The sequence below is a fragment of the Microcaecilia unicolor genome, chromosome 6, assembly GCF_901765095.1.
Source record: "Microcaecilia unicolor chromosome 6, aMicUni1.1, whole genome shotgun sequence".
Taxonomy (NCBI): Eukaryota; Metazoa; Chordata; class Amphibia; order Gymnophiona; family Siphonopidae; genus Microcaecilia; species Microcaecilia unicolor.
In genome coordinates, this window is record NC_044036.1 from 279858423 (window position 1) to 279884581 (window position 26159).

A 26159-nucleotide genomic window follows, 5' to 3' on the forward strand; every position below is an offset into this window, starting at 1 on the left:
GAGATCTGGCCCCTACAGACCAGGTAGATGCTCCAAATCAACTCGTTACCTGCATGACAGACAGCTGTCGGCAATGGTCACCTGTATGAAAGACACCTGTCCACAGACTCAGTGAATCAGTCAGACTCTAACCTCTACAAAATGGCCAAGAGCAAGGAGCTGTCTAAGGATGTCAGGGACAAGATCATACACCTGCACAAGGCTGGAATGGGCTACAAAACCATCAGTAAGACACTGGGCGAGAAGGAGACAACTGTTGGTGCCATAGTAAGAAAATGGAAGAAGTACAAAATGACTGTCAATCGACAAAGATCTGGGGCTCCACGCAAAATCTCACCTCGTGGGGTATCCTTGATCATGAGGAAGGTTAGAAATCAGCCTACAACTGCAAGGGGGGAACTTGTCAATGATCTCAAGGCAGCTGGGACCACTGTCACCACGAAAACCATTGGTAACACATTACGACATAACGGATTGCAATCCTGCAGTGCCCGCAAGGTCCCCCTGCTCCGGAAGGCACGTGACGGCCCGTCTGAAGTTTGCCAGTGAACACCTGGATGATGCCGAGAGTGATTGGGAGAAGGTGCTGTGGTCAGATGAGACAAAAATTGAGCTCTTTGGCATGAACTCAACTCGCCGTGTTTGGAGGAAGAGAAATGCTGCCTATGACCCAAAGAACACCGTCCCCACTGTCAAGCATGGAGGTGGAAATGTTATGTTTTGGGGGTGTTTCTCTGCTAAGGGCACAGGACTACTTCACCGCATCAATGGGAGAATGGATGGGGCCATGTACCGTACAATTCTGAGTGACAACCTCCTTCCCTCCGCCAGGGCCTTAAAAATGGGTCGTGGCTGGGTCTTCCAGCACGACAATGACCCAAAACATACAGCCAAGGCAACAAAGGAGTGGCTCAGGAAGAAGCACATTAGGGTCATGGAGTGGCCTAGCCAGTCACCAGACCTTAATCCCATTGAAAACTTATGGAGGGAGCTGAAGCTGCGAGTTGCCAAGCGACAGCCCAGAACTCTTAATGATTTAGAGATGATCTGCAAAGAGGAGTGGACCAAAATTCCTCCTGACATGTGTGCAAACCTCATCATCAACTACAGAAGACGTCTGACCGCTGTGCTTGCCAACAAGGGTTTTGCCACCAAGTATTAGGTCTTGTTTGCCAGAGGGATTAAATACTTATTTCCCTCTGCAGAATGCAAATAAATTCATATACTTTCCACAATGTGATTTTCCGGATTTAATTTGTGATGTGCTATCTCTCACTGTTACCAATAACCTACCCTTCAATTATGGGCTGCTCATGTCTTTGTCAGTGGGCAAACTTACAAAATCAGCAAGGGATCAAATACTTATTTCCCCCACTGTAAATAGATTCTGATTATTACAAAAACATATTTTGTTTTGTATGGTTCTTTTGTTGATGCACTCTCTTTTTTAAATTTGTTTATTCAGGTACAGTTGCAATGGACCTACAGAACACAGAGAGTCGACCCATTAGCAGCAGCAAATTAACACTGCCATCTGAAAATGGCTCAAGCAGAAGACCCAGCATTGGACCTGTTTTGGAAATAGCAGACAGTTCTACTGTCCTGCCATGTGACTTGCTCAGTGACCAATCAGAAGATGAGATGACTCAGTCAGATGATGAAGCATTTCCTGTTCAGGAGTAAGTGTGCTATGTACTGGATCTTCATTACATAAGAACATATGAGAAGTCGTGTTGAGTGAGATCAAGGCTATTGATCCCAGCATTTTGTCTTCAACAGTGGCCCATTTGGTTCACAAATACCTGGCAGATCTCAAAAAAAGAGCTTTATTTCTTATAGTTCATTTCCAGGGATAAGTGATGGCTTTCCAAGTCTAGGAACCTGTCCAAACCTCTTTAGAACCCCATTTTAGTCATTTTGATCACATCCACCAGCAAAATATTACACAGCTTAATTGTGCACTGTATGAAAACAATTCTTTCTACAATTTGTTTCAATCTGCTGCTTATTAGTTTCATGAAGTGTCCTCTTGAAAGGTTAAACAACCATTACCATGTCTTCCCCATCCCTCCCTTCTTCAGTCATCCCTCTTCTCTGGCTTCATCATCTCTCATCGCCACCACCCTTTCTTCTTCCCTTGTCTTTTTTTGCACACCTTTTTCTCCATGACTTTCTTCACTGATGTCCAACAGCCTTATGCAGCAAGATGGAGAAAAATAAGGATGACTGATCAGTTTCAAAGGTAAACTCAGAAAAGGACGATTTTCTCCAGATCTGCTAAGTAAATCCACTGTAGTTTGCAGCAGGCCAGGGGAAAATACAAAGTAAATTCATAGATTTAAAGATGTCCATTCAGGATCTCCATAGATCCACTTTGGATTTCTTGTCAATTTGCCAGCCTGAAAGAGATTTTGTTATTCATGTGAGGAGGTGCTAAAAGTGCTCCTTACCAGGAATGTGTTACCCAACCAGAAACAAAGCATTCATGTTTTCTCAACAATTTGAGGGGAGCTCCACTTTGAAGAGTAAGTGGTTTCAGTATAGTGAAGAACCCCAGTGAATCAGCTGATGATTTGTTTTTAAAGAGATTTGCACAAGTGCGGAGGAAGGGGGGCATATTTTTTAAATATTGAGGCAATTTTTGGCTACAGCACTAATCTAAGGGCAAAAGGAAAGATCACAGTGAAACAGAAACACCAGACTGCTAGGGAAAAGGCTGCACATGGATATGAGGGAGAGGAAAGTGGGAATGGCTGCATATGAATGGAAGGGAAGGGGAAAATATACATGGATGGAATGGGAGAGAGGGGGAAAGACTGCACTTGGATAGGAAGGCAGAAAGAGGTGGGGGGGGGGTGCCCATGAATGGAAGGGAGGGGAGGCTGCACATGAATTGAATGGAAGGAAGAGAGGGAAATACACATGAATGGAAGGGAGAGGGGAAATGCACATGAATGGAATGTAAGAGAGAGGGGGAAATGCTGCACTTGGATAGGAGGGCAGAGAAGGGAGAGGGGGAAAGGCTACATATGAATGATGGGGCAATAAAGGAAATGGAAGAGAAAGAAGGGGCAGAAGGCTGCATATGAATGGAATGGAAGGGAGAGGGGGAAAGGCTGCATATAAATGCCTGTCTTAATTAGATTGTAAGTTCTGTCAAGCAGGGACTGTCTGTTCAGTGTACAGTGCTACATACGTCTAGTAGCACTATATAAATTAGTAGTAGTAGTAGAAATGCACATGGATATGAGGGAAGGGAAGGGTGAGGGAAAGGCTGCACATGAATGGAATGGAAGGGGGAAGGGGAAAATGCACAAGGATGGGAGGGAAAGGAGAGGGGAAAATGCTGCACTTGGATAGGAGGGAAGGGAGAGGGGGAAATGCATATGAAGGGAAAATAGAGGGAGGAAATGTTGCACGGAGAGAGGGGGAAATGCACATGGATGAAAGGCTGCATATGAAGGGAAGAGGGGAGACATGCTGCACATGAAGGGAAGGGAAGAAGGGAGACAGGCTACATATGAAGAAAATGGAAGAGGGAAAGCTAGCTAGATTTGAGAAGGTGGTAGAAAATTTGAAGAAAGCTGAATGTAAAAGATCAATGCCAATAAGACATAAGGCAGGAAGTGAAGAAGAAAGGAGGTGAGATAGAAATAAATGAAGTGAAAAGGAGACCCTGGAAACAAGAGTTAAGAGCACAGACAGAGAAAAGCAGAACCAGAGATTGAGAACAAGATGATTAGAATAATAAAATCACCAAACAACAAAGGTAGGACAAACCATTTTTATTTTCAGTTTAGAGATTGAATTATGTCAGTGTTGAGAATTTATAGTTGTCAGCTCTATTTTGCACTGTACAGGAAGACATGCATTTCTTTCTATTTCTCTGGTGTTGCATGACATGCAGAGTCTGCTATCTCTGCTCTCAGTTTTTGTCTCCATTTCAGTTTGCATGTTTTTTTTTCTGATTCCCTATTTTGTAGCAGGTGAGAGTCATGCATCTGCAACTGAGGTGAAGGATTCTGCTGGCATGTGGTGTCTGTGTAGGATTATATAACAGTTCTTCTTGTTCCAGTTTCCCATTAGCAGATTATTTTGGTGCTCTAGAGTCTGTCTTCATAAGTGGGTTAGGGCTATTATGATTTGGTAAGTTTTCTATATAGGTTTTGAGTGCCTTTTTGCAGGGTTTCGTGTTATTGTTTAGTGTCTACCCAGTTTAAAAAATAGAAATGCTCAGGACTAGTGGGGTCTCTACTTCTGGTAGAGCAGTGCTGGGCACATCCACCCAGGGATATGCATGAGACAGATTTTTTGTACAATGCTTCCTTGGTATACAGACTTATTTCATGCATCTTCATTCTAGATATCCCGAAAACCTGACTGGCTTTGGTTGTGTCCCAAGGACTGGGTTGAGATGCACTGCAGTAGAGTCACCATACAAACAAAAACCCATGTACCTTAAACAAATTATTTGGCAGTGGAAAGAGCGTGTGCTGTTTCTGAGTTGATTGTCATAATTTGACTATTTTTTGTGTGGCCAGTTGTAAGGGGGTAGCTCCATTGTTGGGAATATGAGTTTGTGATACAGAACTGGAGCTTCAAGGTTTATATTGAGATTCTGAAACTTGCCTCCCTGTTGCAACCCCAAATATTTATATCTAGAGACGCCACTGGCCCCTAATAAAACTGCTGAAAATTGGTCTATCTCTTCCTCCTTTTTCTCTTTTTTGTTCCCTCGTTCCTTCTATACCTCCTTTTCTCTCTTTCTCGTTCCCTCATTCTTTCTATTCCTCCTTTTTTCTTTCTCGTTCCCTCGTTCCTTCTATACCTCCTTTTCTCTCTTTCTCGTTCCCTTGTTCCTTCTATACCTCCTTTTCTCTCTTTCTCGTTCCCTCGTTCTTTCTATTCCTCCTTTTTTTTCATGCTCATTCCCTCATTCCTTCTATACCTCCTTTTTTCTCTTTCTCGTCCCCTCGTTCTTTCTATTCCTCCTTTTCGCACTTTCTCGTTCCCTCGTTCTTTCTATTCCTCCTTTTTTCTCTTTCTTGTTCCCTTGTTCCTTCTATACCTCCTTGTTCCCTTGTTCCTTCTATACCTGCTTTTTTCTCGTTCTCGGTTTTTTCTATTCTTCTTTTTACTCTTTCACTCTCTCGTTCCCTCGTTCTTTCTATTCCTCCTTTTTTCTCTTTCTTGTTCCCTTGTTCCTTCTATACCTCCTTTTTTCTCTTTCGCGTTCCCTCGTTCCTTCTATACCTCCTTTTCTCTCTTTCTCATGCCCTCGTTTCTTCTATACCTCCTTTTCGCTCTCTCATTCCTTCGTTCTTTCTATTCCTCCTTTTTTCTCTTCCTCGTTCCTTCGAAAAGGAGGAATAGATAGAACGAGAAAGAGCAAAAATGAGGTATAGAAGGAACGAGAAAGAGAAAAAAGGACTAGAAAGAACAAGGGAACGAGAGAGCGAGAAGGAGGTATAGAAGGAACGAGGGAACGAGAAAGAGAAAAAGGAGGAATAGAAAGAACAGGGGAAAGAGAAAAAAGGGAGAGTAGAAAGAATGAAGGAACGAGAGAGAAAAATGTAGGAACAGAAAGAACGAGGGAATGAGAGAGCGAAAAGGAGGTATAGAAGGAATGAGAGAGAAAAAAGGAGAAATAGAAGGAACGAGGGAATGAGAGAAAAAAGGAGGAATAGAAGGAACGAGGGAACGAGAAAGAGCGAAAAGGAGGTATAAACTAAACAGATCACAGTGGTTAACACAATTCAAGAAGTCAAGAAAAGAGAAAAGAACTACAAATTCAAAAAAATAGGAAAGAGGGGACCAGTCAAACAAATCACATTTCATGCTAAATAACAAGAATCAGAAAGAGGGGGAAGGTAGGCTAAAGGGTGGGCAAAAAAGGGAAAAGATAGGATAAAAGTCAGGAGGGTAGGGAAAACACAGTACTCCAGAGACCAAAAATCTCAATCAAAATCTGACTTGAACAACCATGTCTTTACAGCGGCTTTAAATTTGTCAAAAGAAGTTTCAACATGAATATTTAAGGGGAGTGAATTCTTGTGGGAGGGTGCAGCAAAGAAAAATGCACTATGACGTGTACATTCTAAGCAAGCTTGTTTGGGACCTGGGAGTACTGATCCTTAAACAAATGTCACTCACTTTTTGTGTGACATATCTTCTTGTTTTTTTTCATTGCTTGATTAATTTCTAATGATTACATTTATCACTCAGTGTAAAATATGGTTTTCTCTAATAAGAACAACCATTGTAAACTAATCTTTCTGCCTTTTCCTTATTAGATAGAGGCGGCACCCCATGGTGAATGACTTATGTGGGCTACCACTTGTGTGACTGTTTCTTGGCAGGCTTTTAGTGGGGTGGTTTGCTGCTGCATTCTCTGCCTTACCCCCATGTTCTCTCCATAGCTCAGTTTTTTGTTACCTCCATAAATGAGGAAGTGGTGGGTCTGAGCCTCCTTCTCACTAGTATTCAAAGACTTTCTGATGGTGCTGTTTCTGGTGGCACAGTGGCTCCCAATCACTGGCTGTTACTGGTGACTACCATGACCAGCACAGTCCTGGTTGCCTCTCTCTCCATGGATTTCCATGGAGGGCAGACTGAGGAGAGAAGGGATAAGCTGCTCTGCTCCCTTCTTCACTCTGGTGATGTTTGAGTGGTGCCTGCTGGAGTAAGTTGGGCGGCACTTTGATCCATGGTCACTGCTTCCCATGCCAGTTTTGCTGTTCTAAATGGTGGCCGCAAACTATTGTGAGACTACCATGAGAGGTCACAGCCTCCATTTAGAACCATGGAGCAGACCTACCCTAGACCACCAGAGCATCGTTCGGGAAGGTCTGGGGGAGGGTAAGTGGTGGGAGGCTTCAGGTCTCAGAGAGAGTATTTTTCTGTGGAAGGCATCCAACTGACTAACTCCAACAGTAGGAAGTGCTGGGAGAGGGGGATTTTTTTTTTTGGGGGGGGGGGGATGCCTTGATTCAACTTTCTATGCTGGGTGGTTCTTCCCGATGATGCCTCCTTACCTGGCCAAGCCATCCGTGAGAGAGCCCGTGAGGGGGTCTCTTTTCCACCTTGCAGCAGCTAGGCAGCATCTGTGGAAAGCAAAAACTTGTTTCCTGCCTTGAACGACTGCACCTTGTGCTGGGAGTGCGCACCTCAGTGTCCCACAGACACGCGGGAGATAGACCTCTCTCTCTCTGTAACAGGAAGCTCTGCCACAGAACTTCCTGTTAAGAGAGACGCATCGGTCTGGGTGAGAAGCAGGAGAAGGAGCATGCAGGGGGGGGGGGGGGCTGCTGGAGTGCCAGATTCAGTCACCAGCTAAACCTGGGGATCATTTTCTGCTGAACCACAGAAAATCAAGAATTTCAGTTGAGCTCTACTGTGTAGGATGGTTTTTAAAACTGCACTTGGGTCATGGGAGCCCAAGGGAATATTAGGATCCTCAACACAGTTGTGTTTCAAATTTATACCAACTTAACCACATTGACAACCAAGTGCCATGTCCTTCCACGTCTAGGAAAGCTGTACCCTAAAATTGTGTTACTGAAGGGCAATGCAATACTATAATTAAATCATTAGAACCAATATCATTGATACTTTCTGCTTCTCCTTGCATTGCCGACTTTAGCCATTGTAAAGCTTGCAAAGTGTCACTATCCAGCATATTTTCGAAAGAGACGGACACCCATCTTCCGACACAAATCATCGGGAGATGGATCATCGGGAGATGGACGGCCGTCTCAAAAACAGGTATAATCGAAAGCTGAATTTGGACAGCCCCAACTGCTTTCCGTCACGGGGACGGGCGAAATTCTCGGGGGCGTGGCCGAACGGTAGTGAAGGCGGGGCAGGGGCGTTCCGGGGCGTGGTTAACAGATGGACCTCCGCGCCTGATAATGGAAAGAAGCAAGACGTCCCCGACGAGCATTTAGTCCACACAAAGTTGGTCCTGTTTTTTTTCACGACCAACCTTCCAAAAAGTGCCCAAACTGACCAGATGACCACCGGAGGGAATCAGGGATGATCTCCCCTGTCTCCCCCAGTGGTCACTAACCCCCTCCCAGCCTAAAATTAAAACACTAGTATAGGGGGATTGGAACCAGCCACCTTCTGATTACAAGACTTGTGCTCTAACCACTGCACCACTTATTCAGTTGCTTAGACATTCCTTCCCTTTCCATTAAGTCCCTCCAAGTTTCTGTCAGCCAATCACAGCTCATTTACCTGACAGCGGTGTCAGCTAAACGAGCTATGATTGGCTGACAGAAATTTGGAGGGACTTAATGGAAAGGGAAGGAGGTCTAGGCAGCTGAATAAGTGGTGCAGTGGTTAGAGCACAGGTCTTGTAATCAGAAGGTGGCTGGTTCCAATCCCACTATTACTATTGTTTTAATTTGGACGTCCTTGACTGCACTTGCATGTTTTTTTTTTTGGACGTCCCTGACTGCACTTGCATGTTTATTTTTCTTCCGATTTTTGCTCTCTGCATGGGTCCCGCGCAGCACCAACTAAACTAAAATTGCTCCGGGGACCTGCATACTGCTGTCATGGAGCTAGGTATGATATTTGAGGCTGGCATAGAGGCATCTCAGGGGGACCAGTGCACTACGAATGCTGGCCCCGCCCACGACCAAATGGCTTGGATTAGGTCCGTTTTTGAGATGGCCGGCAGCGGTTTCGATTATCGCTGAAAACCGCGGACGGCCATCTCTAGGTCCAGCGATCTCACCATTTGTGTCGTCTATCTCTAGAGTCCACACAAATGATGGGATTTCAGTGGGCCGAACCGTATAATCGAAACCGAAGATGGACAGCCATCTCGTTTCGATTTTACGGTTCGCTCCGCCTCTTCACGGAGCCGTCTCCGGAGATGGACGTTTTTACACATGGGCGTTCACGTTCGATTATGCCCCTCTATGTGGTCAAGAAAAAAAGGCATTGCATTAGAAGGTCTTTTTCTGGTAATTAACAGTTTAGTCTCTAGTTGAACATTGTAGTGATGAAGAATTGAGCAAGTTAGAGCAATGGTTCTCATCCCACTCCTCAGGATATGCTAAGCCAGTCAGGTTTTCAAGATACCCATATGAATATGCATGAGATAGATTTGCATACAATAGAGAAAATGCATGCAAATTTATCAAATGCATATCCATTGTGGATATCTTGAAAACCAGACTGGCTTGGCATAGCCTGAGGACTGGGTTGAGAACCACCTTAAAAAAATTGTTATACTGTAAAGCAGGGGTGTCCAACCTCTGTTCTCAAGGACCACAATCCAATCAGATTTTCAAGATTCCCCCCATTTATATGCACAAGATTTATTTGTATGCACTGCCTCCTTTGAGTGCAAATAGAGCTCATGCATATTCATTGCAGACATCCTGAAAACATGACCTGGCAAGTGCTGAGGTTGCACACCCCTGCTATAATGCACAGGGGTATGCCCGAATTAATACATTCTCAAAAGGAAAGCAAATCTGTCAACAAAAATAAAATGAAACAAAAATCAGTGACAATAAATGCAGAAGGTGACTGAATAGAAAATAGGAATATCTTTAACTGGGACTTGAATTTTGTTTTATTAAGGTATGTGAAGGGCTATCCTCCTAACTCTCCTTACATTGGAAGCTCCCCAACGCTTTGTCATCTGTTGCCGCTGAAAGCCTCTTTCTGCTGCCTTAGGCTGGATAAGGTACAGTATATGCCAGCTTTGTTCATATCTTAAGCCAAAGATTGAGCTGAGCCTGTGCTGTGTGGGAGTCGTCTTGCAGTGCCTTTGTCAAAGAGATGAATGGCCCCCTGAGCTGAAAGCGAAGGGCCTCTGTATGGCAACTCTAGTAGCTCATCAAAAATGGAAGGACGTTCCATGCTGGTCTTTTGTGCCTCAATTCTCTGTAGAATATGATGATTCAGAGCACTTGTTCCAGCTTCCTATTATTTCATCCCAGTGGCAAATTTTTATGGGGTACATTTTACTGCTAGGGATGAAATCATTTAAACTAGAGGGAAGGTGAACACAGTTCATATTTAATAATATACAGTATCTCTGTGTTGATTTTATCAAATACAGCGATGTGAAAAAGTGTTTATCTCCTCCTGATTTCCCCTATTGTTGCATATATGTCATACTGAATCTCTTTATACAAAATGTAATGTTAAATGAAGGGAACCTGAGTAAACACATACACAGTTTTTGAATTAATTCATTTATTTAAAGAGCAAAAGTTGCCCAACACCCATATCATGCATTTGAAAAAGTAACAGCCCCCTTAATCAAACAACCAATTGACCAAATTTAATTGATAATTAGATTCAACTGATTGAACACAAGCAGCCCCACGTCTTATATTCCGCCTGAACCGATATACTCATATCACCCCTCTCCTCAGGTCACTTCACTGGCTTCCGATCAGATACCGCATACAGTTCAAGCTTCTCCTTCTTACCTACAAATGCATTCAGTCTGCAGCCCCTCACTACCCTCATCTCCCCTTACGTTCCCGCCTGAAACTTCCGCTCATAGGACAAATCCCTCCTCTCAGTACTCTTCTCCACCACTGCCAATTCCAGGCTCCGCCCATTCTGCCTCGCCTCACCCTATGCTTGGAATAAACTTCCTGAGCCCATACGCCAAGCCCCCTCACTACCCATCTTCAAATCCTTACTCAAAGCCCACCTCTTCAATGTTGCTTTCGGCACCTAACCTTTTACCTTTCAGGAAATCTAGACTGCCCCAGTTTGACGACCACTACTTGTCTGACTGTACAATTGTCCTTTAGATTGTAAGCTCTTTGAGCAGGGACTGTCTTTCTATGTGAAATTGTACAGCGCTGCGTAACCCTAGTAGTGCTTTAGAAATGTTAAATAGTAGTAGTAGTAGTAGTAGATTGAGCCTTACCATGAGTGTAAAGTGGTCACCACAAACGTTCGACAAGAATGCTATGCCACCATGAAAAGACATTTGAATTGATGAGAACAAATGTTGAAATGTTTCAGTTTGTAAAGAGTTACAAAGCCATTTCTAAAGCTTTGAGACTCCACCAAACCACATTATCCACAAATGGAGAAGATTTGGAAGAGTAGTGAATCTTCTAAGGAATGGCCTACCTGCCAAAATTACTCCAAGGGCGTAGACACAACTCATGTAAGAAGTCACAAAATATCCCAGAAGAACATCCAAAGAACTGCAGGCCTCTCTATCCTCAGCTAAGGTCAGTGTTCATGACTCTACAATAAGAAAGACTGGGCAAAAATGGGATTCATGGGAGATTAGCAGAAACTGCTGCTACCTAAGAGTAACATCAGAGCTTGCCAAATGCACCTGGGTGATCCCCATAGTCTCTGGGGATCATGTTCTATGAACTGACATGTCAAAAGTGGAACCATTTGGATAACACAGCTCCCATTATGTTTAGAGTAAAGCAGATACAACATTCCACAGTAAGATCATACCAACAGTCAAACATAGTGGTGGTAGAGGCCAACTGAATTTTGGTTTCAGTTTTGGATTCAGCACTGAAACCGAACCAAAATGCCTGTACATTTTCAGCTGAAGCTGATTGTCTTCCCACCCAGCCACCCTTAGGCCATACCCAAGCCTACCTCAGTGAAGCCCTGATGGTCTAGTGGTCTTTTCGGGTGCAGGAATTACTCCATTCATTTCTGCCCCATGTCGCTGCTCTTTCAAAGTGGCTCATGTTGGTTCCAATTGCAAAACGACTGCCAGGACAACCTGCAGCAGTCTCAGCAGCCATTTGGGTTGGTTCAACGCATGGAGCTGTTCCTATGTGGTCTGCTCCTGCCTCTGAAGAGGCCACTAAACCACCAGAGCCACTTTGAGGGAGCAGCGACACCAGTGGTCTCTTCGGGGGCAGGAAAGAACCCCACTCATTCCTGCCCCATGTCGCTGCTCCCTCAAAGTGGCTCTGGTGGTTTAGTGGCCTGGTTACACAATAAAATCACCCCTTCTGGCAATGACCTTCCGCCCCTGCGATCACTCTCATGTGCCTCTCTTCCCACTTCACTAAAGTAGGACTGAGGAGGGCCTATGGGTAGTCAAGTGGGAACAGGGGCACAGGAGAGTGATCGCAGGGGCGGAAGGTCATTACCAGAAGGGGTGCTTTTATTGTTGGGGGAATGGAGGGAGGCAGTTTCACTTATGGTTTTGTTTTCTGCTGAAACCGAGCAGCCAATTTTGGTTGCAGATTCAGTTTTGACAGAAACCAAAGATCCTGGGTTTGATCAGGCTCTAGTGGTAGTGTGATGGCATAGGGATGCTTTGCTGCCTCATGACCTGGAAAATTTACTATTGAAGCAACCATGAATTGTGCAATGTACCAGAAAATTCTTAAGGAGAATGTTTGGTCTTCTGTCCGTGATCATAAGCTGAAGCATAATTAGGTTATGCAGCAAAACAGTGATCCAAAACACAAAAGCAAGTCTGCATCTGATTGGCTGAAGAGAAAAAAAATTAGTTTTGGACTGGCCTAGTCAAATTCCTGACCTGAACCTAATAGAGATGCTATGGCAGCACCTGAAATGAGCAATTCGGGCACAAAAATCTATGAATGTGTCTGATTAAAGCAGTTCTGCAACAAAGAGTGGGCTAAAATTCTTTAACAGTGATGTGAAATATTAATATCAAATTATAGGAAGTGTTTGATTGCAATTATTGCTGCTAAAGGTGGTGTAACCAGTTATTAAGATTAGGGAGCAGTTTGTTCCTTAAATAAATGAAGTAACAATTTAAAAACTATGTAGTAGCCTAGTGATTAGTGCAGTGGACTTTGATCCTGGGGATCTGGGGTCAATTCCCACTGCAGCTCCTTGTGACTCTGAGCAAGTCACTTAACCCTTTCCTTGCCCCAGGCACAAATAAATACCTGTATATACTATGTAAACCACTTTGAATGTAGTTGCAAAAAACACAGAAAGGCAGTATATTAAGTCCCTTTCCCTTTTTACATGGGTGTTATGGGGGTTGGATAAGTTTACGCTCAGATTCTATTTATCTAATATTACATTTTATTTAAAGATCAGAAACCATTCAGTGTGACATATATGCAATAAGAGGGGAAATCAGGAGGAGGGTAGATACTTTTTCACATCACTGTAAATCCAGTTTGTATTTTTCTTAGCTACTAGTTTTGCTTTAAACTAAGTTATGTTCCTTCCAGTTTACAACTATTCCTACTGACCCCTCCAGCTATTGTGTGCTTCACTGCTACTACTACTACTACTACTACTATTTAGCATTTCTATAGCGCTACAAGGCATACGCAGCGCTGCACAAACATAGAAGAAAGACAGTCCCTGCTCAATGAGCTTACAATCTAATAGACAAAAAATAAATAAAGTAAGCAAATCAAATCAATTAATGTGAACGGGAAGGAAGAGAGGAGGGTAGGTGGAGGCGAGTGGTTACGAGTCAAAAGCAATGTTAAAGAGGTGGGCTTTCAGTCTAGATTTAAAGGTGGCCAAGGAAGGGGCAAGACGTAGGGGCTCAGGAAGTTTATTCCAGGCGTAGGGTGCAGCGAGACAGAAGGCGCGAAGTCTGGAGTTGGCAGTAGTGGAGAAGGGAACAGATAAGAAGGATTTATCCATGGAGCGGAGTGCACGGGAAGGGGTGTAGGGAAGGACGAGTGTGGAGAGATACTGGGGAGCAGCAGAGTGAATACATTTATAGGTTAGTAGAAGAAGTTTGAACAGGATGCGAAAACGGATAGGGAGCCAGTGAAGGGTCTTGAGGAGAGGGGTAGTATGAGTAAAGCGACCCTGGCGGAAGATGAGACGGGCAGCAGAGTTTTGAACCGACTGGAGAGGGGAGAGGTGACTAAGTGGGAGGCCAGCAAGAAGCAGATTGCAGTAGTCTAAACGAGAGGTGACAAGGGTGTGGATGAGGGTTTTGGTAGAGTGCTCGGAAAGAAAGGGGCGGATTTTACGGATGTTGTAAAGAAAAAAACGACAGGTTTTGGCGGTCTGCTGGATATGAGCAGAGAAGGAGAGAGAAGAGTCAAAGATGACCCCAAGGTTTCGAGCTGAGGAGACAGGGAGAATGAGAGAGCCATCAACAGAAATAGAAAACGGGGGGAGCGGGGAGGTGGGTTTGGGGGGGAAAATGAGAAGCTCGGTTTTGGTCATATTTAATTTCAGGTGGCGTTGAGACATCCAGGCAGCAATGTCAGACAAGCACGCTGAAACTTTGGTTTGGATGCAAGGTGAGATATCAGGGATAGAAAGGTAGATTTGGGAGTCATCAGCATAGAGATGGTAGGAAAAGCCATGGGATGAGATTAATGAACCAAGGGAAGAAGTGTAGATAGAAAAGAGGAGGGGACCAAGAACAGAACCCTGAGGTACGCCGACAGGCAGAGGGATAGAAGTAGAAGAGGATCCACCAGAGTGAACACTAAAGGTGCGGAGGGAGAAGTAGGAAGAGAACCAGGAAAGGACAGAGCCCTGGAATCCAAGTGAGGACAGGGTATCGAGAAGTATGCTGTGATCAACAGTGTCAAAAGCCGCGGAAAGATCAAGAAGAATGAGGATGGAATATTGACCTCTGGATTTAGCCAGTAATAGGTCATTGGAGACTTTAGTAAGCGCAGTTTCGGTTGAGTGGAGAGGGCGAATACCAGATTGTAATGGGTCAAGAATAGCATGTGAGGAGAGAAAATCAAGGCAGCGGCGGTGAACAGCACGCTCAAGTAATTTGGAGAGAAAAGGAAGGAGGGAGATGGGTCGGTAATTAGAGGGACAAGTAGGGTCAAGTGAAGGCTTCTTAAGGAGAGGTGTGACCACAGCATGTTTAAAGGCAGCAGGGACAGTCGCAGTGGAAAGTGAGAGGTTGAGAATGTGACAGATAAAAGGAATAAGAGTAGGAGAGATGGCATTAAGAAGGTGGGTGGGAATGGGATCAGAGGAACAGGTGGTACATTTTGAGGAAGAAAGGAGAAGTGTAGTTTCCTCAATAGTAACTTCAGGAAAGGAGGAAAGGGAATGAGGGGAAGGAGAGAGAGGGGAACGGACTAGTGGAGGGAGAGCTGGTGAGGTAGAGAAAGCAAGGTTTATCTTTTGAACCTTGTTGTGAAAGAATTCAGCAAGGGTCTGAGGAGATAATGAAGGGGGAGTTGGGGGAGGGGGCACCTTGAGGAGAGAGTTCAATGTGGTGAAGAGAAGTCGAGGATTAGAGCCAAGAGAGTTGGTCAGTTGGATATAATAATCCTGTTTGGCACGTAAAAGAGCAGATTGGAAGGAGGTCAGCATGAACTTAAAGTGTAAGAAATCAGCAAGGGCCCGAGATTTCCGCCAGAGGCGTTCGGCGGAGCGGGTACAGGAACGTAGGTAGCGGATATTAGAAGTCAGCCAAGGTTGGGGTTTTGTACGCCTTACAGGGCGGGTCATCAAAGGTGCAAGAGTGTCTAAGGCAGAGGATAGAGTATTGTTGTAAGAAGAAACAGCCTCGTTGACAGACGTGGATGGTGCCACAGTAGAGAGGAGGTTTGAAACATGGGAGGATAGAGATGAAGGGTCAATATTGTGAAGATTCCTAGATAACTGGAAGCTATCACATGCTTCAGAGGTCAAAATTAGAACCGTCTCGTTTGGCTAATAATATGACCAGTACCTAGGTGGCCCTGTGGGTTCGTGCTAGGCTGTCTACAATGAAAGGAATAATGCCAAAGTGAAAATATATCTTTATTATATATGTAACAAAAATAGCAATATGGCAAAGCACAATACAAAAATATACTTAGCACAAAATACTGATGATTATACCAGTAGATATGTGAATATATGTAAATACACAACTATAGTATACCTGAGAAGAAATTACCACTTAGCAGATAAATTAGGCTAGACCATATGTCTGAGCAAAACCTGTCTTTCACTGGCAAATACCAAACTAACTAACCCTGAAAATCCTTCTCTCTCACCCTTGCAGTCCTTAGCTTCGGAGTCCAGATAGGATGATAAATCGACCCCTCCAGTTCAGGCTCTAGCAGAATTCTCCTCTGCGACTCACTTCTGATCAGAATTTAGTCTAAGGTCCCTGTTCTGTGCAGTTGGTTACTCCGTATATAGAAAGCCACAGAGCTGCTTCAGAACTTGGCCTTGGGCTGCACTTAGCACAAGGAATTACAGTTCACAGGTGTTTGGGCAGATTGGTCTCTTTCCTCCAAGACAGATGCATACACCATCAGATCTTCTTCTCTTCCTCCCTGTTCTACCTTCTCTCTCTCTCTCTCTCTCTCTCTCTCTCTCTCTCTCTCTCTCTCTCATATCTTGTATTGGCTCTGCCCTCCAGGTACACAGGTGACAATCCTGGACCAATCACCAACTGTCTGTCCATCTGTCCAGATTACATACGGTCATGACAATGAGGGGCCTTGTAGGCATCCATCAAGAACAGCTTATCAGTAGTAGGCCCACAGTACCAAACTCCTGTCTGTGATTCACAGATGTTACCAGAGATTCTGACTCTGTGAAGCTCGCTCCTCCGCACCTTCCCAGGAGATAAACTGGAAGGCTAGTGCAAGTAAACATCATGCCCTTGAATGAAGTCACTAGCACAGCTGTGCCAAGAACTAGTTTTCTTTGCAGAAAAGCTGGTTCATGTTGTATTCAGGCCTCAGAAGCTGCAGAATCCATATTGGTTCAGAAAGATGGTTCAGACCTATCGATGCCTCAGACCAGCAAAGGTGAGATAGAATGAAAGCCCCCTACAGCAATTGGGATGTATGATGGATGAAGAGCAGTATTTGACTGTAAAATCTAAACTTTTATTCAAGAATGCCCAACTTCAAAGAAAGCTGAACTAGACGGCTTGATATGGGTGTTGGTTTAAGAATAAAAGGTCAGAAATGACCAGCCAGGGAGGTGGTGAAGGCCAGCACTTGTGATTGGTTTTGAGTTTGCTTGAGCCAGATGAGGAAGACAGTGGTAGGTAAAGTGTTGGGAGCTATGGTAAAAGACAACATGAACAGAGACAGAGGAAGAAGTAATAGAGTGTGTATCAATTGGGCAGACAGAATACATCAGTGGTTCTCAACTAGGGCACACCTAGCCAGTCAGGTTTTCGGGATAACCACAATGCATATGCATGAGATAAATTTACATACAAGGGGAGGTAGTGCATGCTAATTTATCTTATGTGTATTCATTGTGGATATACTGACTGTCTAGGTCAGGGGCGTAGCTACGTGGGGCCATGGGCCCCAACAGAATAAGTCCTGGCCCCATCTACATTTGACCCCCTCCCCCCCCCAGCCACCGACCCCAGCTGGGCTCTGGACGTCAGGAGTTCAAAACATCATCACACAGCGAAGGCGCCGGAGTCAACTGGCGCTGAAGAAGACTCTTCGGCTGGCAGGAAATGGGGACCCCCTGCCAGCAAACAAGGTACCTAGAGGTGGCGGCGGGGGGGGGGGGGTCGGCGGCAGGGGTAGGCAGCCAAACAGTGCCTCCCACCTCGGGCTCTGGACCCCCCCCCCCCCTCCCGCCGAGGTCTGGCTACGCCCCTGGTCTAGGTGTGTCATGAGGACTGGCTTGAGAGCCCATCCAATAGACTCTGTAGGTGTTTTCAGTTGTTTTGTGAACTACGCTGAGCAGCCTCTGTTGCTGGGAGGTAGGTATATAAGAAATATAATGAAATCTGCTATTAGTTACTATATGATTCTCAACTGAAGCAACTACTACCTTACTCTTCATGCCTAGTCCTTGAAGGCTGCCATTGGGTCAGATTTACAGAGATATCCCTAAAGAACAACCATGCTAGAGCTTTATATGCCTGTTGTCTCCATTGTATGCAAATCTGTCCTGAAAACCTCACCTGTTGAGAGAAGAACAAGCAATTTCAACATGGACTTCTGTAATCAACAAATAATAAATCAATGTAAGAAGGGCATATCTGTCCTATAAGCTTATCCATTTAGCTTGAATTAAAATGTTGTCTCTAACCCTGCTAAGTTTATGCACAGGTTCAGATTTATATGCATAACCCATGAATATATAATCCTAGTTATGTAGCTCATTCAATGCATCTGGAGATCCCATTTCCTCCCCAGGAGAATTCACTGACGTCTTGTTTGCAGCTTTACCTCATTCTTCCGCTGTGCAACTCTAAATAGATCATGTAGTGACAGCGCTTTCCCCCCACCCCCTTGGCTGTTTCTTTGCAGGGATGCCAGCACAACAGTTTTGAAGATGCAAAGGCCTATGGTTTCAAAAACAAATTGATTATCGTGTCTGCAGAGACTGCTGGCAATGGGCTGTATAATTTCATTGTTCCGCTCCGAGCATATTACAGATCTAGGAAAGAGCTCAACCCAATTGTTCTGCTGCTTGATAACCCGTGAGTTCTATGTTGTGTTTTTTGTGTTTTGTGTTTTTTAAAGAACCCCAGCTCTGACTTTTAATGGAGGTAATTTTAATAAATGAGGAGCATGAAGAACAGCAGCATTTTATATAGTCAGGTAGGTGCTATAAAATCGCCTGGTAGTATTATGCACAGCTGGTTTTCTGCAATGTACCCAATGTTTGTGGAGGTGGAAATGAGTGGAATGAGGCAGATCTGGCACTTATGCAAATGTTTTTCTTTTTAAATATATGCATATGCACTGATTTCTACCAGTGTATGCACACACATACTCTTAAACTTGCTTCAGAGTGGGTCTAACGTGTGCAGCAGTAATCAGGGAGGCAGTTCTATGAAGGCACATAGCTGTATTGGCAGGTATGTGCTTTCTCTACCTAGATGCACTGCTGTAATATTACTTCTCCTAAGTATCTGCTTTTAAGTATTCCAATAAGGACAATGTGGTCTTAAAAATACAGAGATAAAAAAATAAAATACAGAATTAAGGGATCCTTTTACAAAGGCTCGCTGAAAAATGTCTTGTGGTAGTGTATGTATGGGTTTTGGGCATGCACCGATCCATTTTTTTAGCGCGCCTGTTAAAAAAGGCCTCTTTTTTTGCCAAAAATGGACATGCGGCAAAATCAAAATTGCCGCATGTCCATTTTGGGTCTGAGACCTTACCGCCAGCCATTGACCTAGCGGTAAAGAATGTGGGCGGTAATGACCTACGTGCGTCAGAAAATAAAAAATATTTTTCAGATGTGTGCCAAAATTGAAATTACCACAAAGGCCACGTAGTAACCAGGCGGTAAGTCCAATTTGCTGTGCATTCAGCGCACTTAGGCGCCTACGCGGCTTAGTAAAAGGGTCCCTAAGAAAAAGCAGCCAGTACAAGAAAAGGAAGCTGAACCCCTGACTAGGTCATCAGTTATGCAGGATATTTTGAATTCCAGAATTAAGAGAACAAAAGATGCAAAAATGATTTTCTAAGACTATTCTTATTTATGTAAAAAAAATTGTAATAAATGTAAAGGGGACCTAATGTTCTAGGCATCAAAGGTGAAGATGACAGGCCTTAAATGGCCTGCCATTGGAGGTACTGGAGAACAGGCAGCACGTTTACCAGATTTTGGACAGACATGAGAAAAAGACCTTTATGTATTTCTAGTCCTCTGTCTTTGCAGTTCTAGTTATGATTAATCTGGCCTTTAATGCTCAAGGCTAGGGTAACTGCAGAGACCGCATTTCCAGACTGAGGGAGAGAGAGATCCAGCTATCACTCAGTAGCAAGCGTTCTTAACCCAGTCAGTCAAGGTACCCACAATGGATATGCATGAGATCATTTGCATGCACTACTTCCTTTGGTATTCAAATCTTATTTCATGTATATTCATTGTGGGTATCCTGAAATCCTGACTGGCTGGGTGTTTCTCTGAGGTCTGAGTTGAGACCCACTATTGGATGCCTATTGGTTAGCTAAGAGCACCCATATACCAGATTCCAGAGGGAATCCATCATCTATGCTCACAGCTGCAGGGTGATATGGGAGGTGGTTACAAGTCTGGGGAAAAAAATGTACATGTAGGTGATAGTTTGTGGCTCCTAGCCCCGATCAGAAATCAGTTCCACATGATGTGGAAGTCCATAATAATAGGAGAAAAAAGGGCTAAAACTGTGGTTTCTTTGTGTTTCCTGTAGGCCTGATAACCACTTTTTGGAGGCCATCTGTTGTTTTCCAATGGTGTACTTCATGGTTGGCACAATCGATAAGTAAGTTGCTTTTCTATACTTTTAAGGTGCTGTGTATTAACACCATCTTTCCAAAGAAGGTTCAGATAAAGTATGAAGGAAGTAGTAAGAAGCAGTGTAGCTATGGGCATATTTTATTTCCACTCTAGCTAAAATTTGCCGGTAGTGAAGGACTCATCTCAGATTTTGACTTTGAAATATGTATAATTGTATCTCCTCTGAATCTAAGTAAAAATTAGAACTAAAATGATATTTTATCAACGAGTTTGTGTAATTTAGGGATTACTGCTGGTTTAGACCGTCGTTTCCAGAGGTTTCATTTCAGCTTCTGTTCAAGAGTTGTGGAGTGACTACTCCAAGGATCTCCCCTATTGGCCAGTATGAAGCTCATCTAGGTTTTCTTGCAAAAGGTAATTTGCAAGGAGAAGGCTCCAACCTTGTTTGTGCAGGCTGGCAATACATTTCCATGTCTTAGTCTCTTAAGTTCTACACTGGCTCTCAGTATGCTTAGGAACCTTCAAGTGGCTGTACACAGCTACATGATTATAGAACCAGACTCTACAAGATTCTCTCAGCTGCTTTTTTTTTTTATGTATTTACCTCTTCCATATTGATTGCCAACATCCTGAAAACAAGGCGGACTCAGGGGTGTCCAGAACCCATTTGGGAAGAGCTGGATGATACCAGACAGTCAAATCTTTGACTCTATAACCTCACATTTATTTATTTATTTATTTATTTATTTATTTATTTATTTATGGTTCATTTGTATCCCACATTTTCCCACACATGCAGGCACAATGTGGCTTACAGAAAATTAGGAAAATCACAAATTAAGAAAAGATAGTTAACGTTGACAAAGGAAAGACCAGGGAAGCAGTAGCTAACAATGGGGAACTTAGCAAGGTGGGGGAGTATGAAGGGTATATTAATCAGCAGAGTAACTAGGGGACTACTTTTTAACAAAGAAGTAAGTCTTTAGCAATGCTAAATGCTTTTATTATTTGATAATTCTACTAAACATCAAAAAGGCATTGATTCTCCTAGCCCATACCCTAATAATTAAATAGGTTCCTTTTCTTCTTGCCTATTTTTGGTAGACTTTCAGAATCCTTAGTCCTTTCTGTTTTATCCGTCTCTGCCTTCAGCTTAGATAACCTGCTCCAGTGTGGAATCATTTACGCCGACAATCTAGTGGTGGTGGATAAGGAAAGCACAATGAGCGCCGAAGAGGACTACATGGCTGATGCAAAAACCATAGTCAATGTTCAAACAATGTTCAGGTAAGAACCTTTTCCTTTTTGGAGTCAGCCTGAGTTCATTCCATGTAACTAAGAAATCCACAGGATGTGAGTGATAAAACCTTTATTGTGATGTGGCCCTTAATAGCCGAATAGAGACCTGCATGGGAACGAGGTTTGTGGAAATCCCCTCCAGGGCTGCAGGGTTCCCATGGGGACAGTAGTAGTTCTGCAGGGTTTCCATGGGGACAGAAGCAGTTCCTGTGGGGTTCCCGTGGAAATGTAAGCTGCACCTTCCACAGGCTCTCACCCACCAAGTTCTTTAAGTGTCACCTCCTCCTTTCTTTAAGAGCTCAGATGCAGAAAGTCTTCCATTAAACCTCTCTGCTCCTGGGCTGATGTGCAGGCCTCAGCATCAGATGTTACCTGACCTCCTGGTGTGTGCATATGGTGACCTCTTAGCACACAATGCCCATGAATCAGAGACGAGTCTTACATGTATGCACCAGTGTGTTCCAACTTCCATTCCTTCCTTGCCTGCAGTGCTGTGGCCCAAACCCAGAGAGAGACAGAGAGCCACTTGGAATTTTTTTTAGGTACTATTAAATTCTTGCGGGGACGGGTGGGGATAGGTTAAATTCCAGTAGAGATGGGTTAGATTTCTGTCCCCATGCAACTCTCTATAGCCAAGTCTTTTTAAATTAGGCCATTAGACTGGCAGACAATTAGACAGAGCCGAAATATGAGGCCAGTTCCACATAAAATTAAATGTTTGAAAAATTAAGACCAAGTTATGCAAGGTTCCCAATATACATTTTATCTTGGGCTCAACTTTTCTAGAAAAAGTCATGAACTACCTTCTTACATGTCTGGAGTTAAGCATCTGCTTTACTTTATAGATTGTTTCCAAGTCTTAGCATAACAACGGAGCTGACACATCCCTCCAACATGAGGTTCATGCAATTCAGGGCTAAAGACTGTTACTCGCTGGCACTTTCTAAGTTAGAAAAAGTAAGTCATCTTCAAGAGCTTTTAGTACTTTTTCTTTTGAATTTTGGAAATTCAACCAGTATCTCTCTGCATGTGTCAATTTGGAAATATTACCATTTTCAGGTGGGTAAATTCTAAACCAGATCACAACTTCACAAACATAGCATCACAATTTAAATAACTTTTCACAAATTATTATAGTTTTCCGATTTAAATTTTTTTAAAAGAAAAATTTAACGCTTTTTACTTCACTAGAGATAAATTTATATTATGGTGAAAATGGTACCAGCCAAAATAGGATAGTTGAATGGGCACAATGCCTCCACAATGTGTTAGCTATAACAAATTGTCTATTTTTTATTAAGCTAATTGTACTTTCCTTAATTTACACCTTCCCAATTGCAAAGGAATCAAATACAAAACAATAAATGCATCCAGCTTTTCCTTTCTGGGCAGCCAGCTTTGGAACACATTACCAAGATCCATCAGAGCAATTAATGACCATTTACCTTTTAGGAAAATGTTGAAAACCCATCTCTTTAAACTAGCTTACCCAAACGACCCGACATAACCCTACACATTTCTCTTTTTATGATGATGTCTATATATTAACATGTCACCCTAGCTACTCCATACTATCCTAGTCTTCTCTTCCCCATCTTCCTTCATCATACCCATCCCCATTTTCTTATCTATCTTCATTACTCCTTCCCTTGTTAATTCACACATACTCAAATCATTCTATTATTATGTTACATTATAGCTCGTAATATCCTTCTTAATGAATATAATAATTGTAATTCTGTTTACTATGTAAGCCCCAATGTACCTGCTTCTGTGGGAAAGTGCGGGGTACAAATGTAATAATAATAATAACATATAAAGATAAAAAGTTTATGTAAATAGATAGGGGGAGAAGACTTGGATTTAGCATAAGGCAAATTACATTCACGGGTGTAATAATACAGATTTTTGTTCACTGTCTCATACGTGGGCAGCCCTATTTCAGACAGGTTGTAGAAGTCAGAATTTACTACTACTTATCATTTCTATAGCGCTACCGAACGTACGCAGCGCTTCACACTTGAACATGGAGAGACAGTCCCTGCTCGATAGAGCTTACAATCTAATTATGACACAATCTAATTATGACAGACAGACAGGACAAGTAAGGGATAAGGGTTAGGACAGACAGGACATATCAGGGATAGGGGACAGTTGAAGGGTTAGGTTTAGGAGTTAAAAGCAGCATCGAAGAAGTGGGTTTTTAGCTTAGATTTGAAGATGGCCAGAGATGAGGCATGGCGTACCGGCTCAGGAAGTTTATTCCAGGCATACGGTGCAGCAAGATAAAAGGAACAGAGTCTGGAGTTAGCAGTGGAGGAGAAGGGTGCAGATAAGAGAGACTTGCCCAGAGAGCGGAGTTCCTTGGGAGGAGTGTAGGGAGTGATGAGAGAGGAGAGGTACTGAGGAGCTGCAGAGTGAATGCATTTGTAAGTCAGTAAGAGGAGTTTGAACTGAATGCAGAAATGGATAGGAAGCCAGTGAAGTGACTTGAGGAGAGGGCTAATATGAACATAACGACACTGGTGGAATATTAGTTGTGCAGCAGAATTTTAAACAGATTGAAGAGGAGAGAGATGGCTCAGTGGGAGACCTGCGAGAAGCAAGTTGCAGTAGTCTAAGCGGGAGGTGATAAGAGTGTAGATGAGGGTTCTGGTTGCATACTCAGAAAGGAAAGGGCGAACCTTGGTGATGTTATAGAGGAAGAAACGACAGGTTTTAGCAGTCTGTTGAATATGTGAAGCGAAGGAGAGGGAGGAGTCAAAGATGACCCCAAGGTTACGTGCTGATGAGACGGGAAGGATGAGCGTATTATCCACAGAAATAGAGAAAGGGGGGAGAGGAGAGGTTGGTTTAGATGGAAAGATAAAAAGCTCAGTCTTGGTCATGTTTAGCTTCAGATGGCGGTGAAACATCCAGGCAGCATTGTCAGAATTTATTTATTTAGACTTGCTATACCGCCTTTACTAACATATAGTTCAAAGCGGTATACAAAAATTAAAAATAAAACATATAACACAAAGAAGCGGAACTAAAATTTAAGATAAGAAGATACATTCGAAAAGGGGGACAGACATCAAACCATTCAGAGAAAAGAATTACACACAGTGAGATATTCAAACAAAACCACTCTGTTTAAGTTGTGAGGAAAGCTTGTTGAAAAAGCTAGAATTTAATCAGAGGTTTGAATTTTTTTAGGGACGTTTTGGCTCAGATAGTGAGGGGGAAAGAATGCCAGAGGGCTGGTGCCGCAAAATAGAATGCTCAGTGTATTGGTGGATTCTAAAATGGTCTGCTTTATTTTGGGAAGAACAAGGTGATGATCGTTAAGGGGTCCTTTTACTAAAACACGCCAAAAAATGGCCTGTGCTGGTGTAGTCACGTGTATTGGATGCACGCTGGTCCATTTTTCAGCGCACCTGCAAAAAAGGCCTTTTTTGGCTGAAAATGGATGTGCGGCAAATAAAAATTGGTGCACGTCCATTTTGGGCCTGAGACCTTACCACCACCCATTGACTTAGCAGTAAGGTCTCACACATTAACCAGTTGGTAATCGTCAGCACACATACACTGCCGATTACCACCCGGTTAGCGCCATGTGGTAGAAAATAGAAACTATTTTCTGCCGCGCGGTTTGGACGTGCATTAAAAATTAGAATTACCGCCCGGGGCATGTGGTAGCAGGGTGGTAGTTCTTATTTGACACATGTTGTACACGCATAGGTGCCTACGCGCCTTAGGAAAAGGGCCCCTATGCGAGTGAAGGGAACAGACTGGACAACGGGATAGTAAGGGATGAGAGATAGAGAATTGAGATGTGCAGGTCAGTACATCTCAAGTTTCATGAGTATTTTAGAACAGAATCTGTGGAGGTAGAGCCTGTTCTAAAAATATAGGAGAATGAACGGTGCAGACATCCATTTTAGCAAAATAAACCAAGAAAATATTAATAGGTTCTGTGCGATTTTAGAAACATAATTGTGTATTATCCTGACACAGTCACAGTGACTGGTTTCTCTTGCCAGTTTGGCATTTGGGGGGTGGAACCACAGGGGAATTAAGGGGGGCAGCTTCCTCGAATCCCTTCAATGGTATGCTGCTCAATATCAGCTGTTTATCAAATCTTAAAATGCTTGGCAGTAGGTATAATTCCCGCCATAGACCTTTTAGAAGATTGACTTTTAATCCCCCTCTGAAATGGGGAAATATGTATTTACGTGCCACACCGTTGTTCTACTCAAACCATGCCTCCTTGCCATTTGCATGCACTTGCGTTTGAGATGTCTATAATCCTGGCTTTGTAAAACGGAGGCTTAAACATTTATCTTGCACAAAGGGCCAGATTCTATATATGGTGCTTAAAAAAATCCATGCAGAAAACATTTCTGCCTAGATTTAGGCACGGTATATAAAATATGCTTAGTCGATATCCTAGCACCTAAAATTACGCGCATCCTTTTACATCAATGAAAGCTTGGCGTGTAGATTTAGGCGCAGAGGGCCATATTCTGTAACAACGCATATAAATTTCGGAATGCCCCAGAAACATCCATTTCTCCACCCATAACCCATGCCCCTTTTCCCCTGCATGCATTAAAATTTAGGGGCTGTGTTACAGTACATTAAGGGCCCTTTTACTAAGGTGCGTAGGCACCTACATGCATCCGTTTGGAACTACTGCATGCCCCAGGCGGTAATTCCATTTTTTAAATGCGTGTCCGATACGTATGGCAGAAAATATTTTT

At 43.3% G+C, this 26159-nt stretch overlaps 1 protein-coding gene across 2 annotated transcripts in view; it reads left to right on the forward strand.

Annotated features, from left to right (window-relative positions):
- Positions 1–26159, forward strand: part of KCNT1 (potassium sodium-activated channel subfamily T member 1) — a 418934-nt gene that overhangs the window by 351730 nt on the left and 41045 nt on the right. For both annotated transcript variants that reach the window (XM_030207584.1, XM_030207586.1), the window contains 6 exons: positions 1466–1679; positions 9601–9706; positions 18192–18364; positions 20069–20140; positions 21268–21402; positions 22260–22371. In XM_030207584.1, the coding sequence (XP_030063444.1) occupies positions 1466–1679; positions 9601–9706; positions 18192–18364; positions 20069–20140; positions 21268–21402; positions 22260–22371 (812 nt within the window). The remainder of the gene's footprint in view (positions 1–1465; positions 1680–9600; positions 9707–18191; positions 18365–20068; positions 20141–21267; positions 21403–22259; positions 22372–26159) is intronic.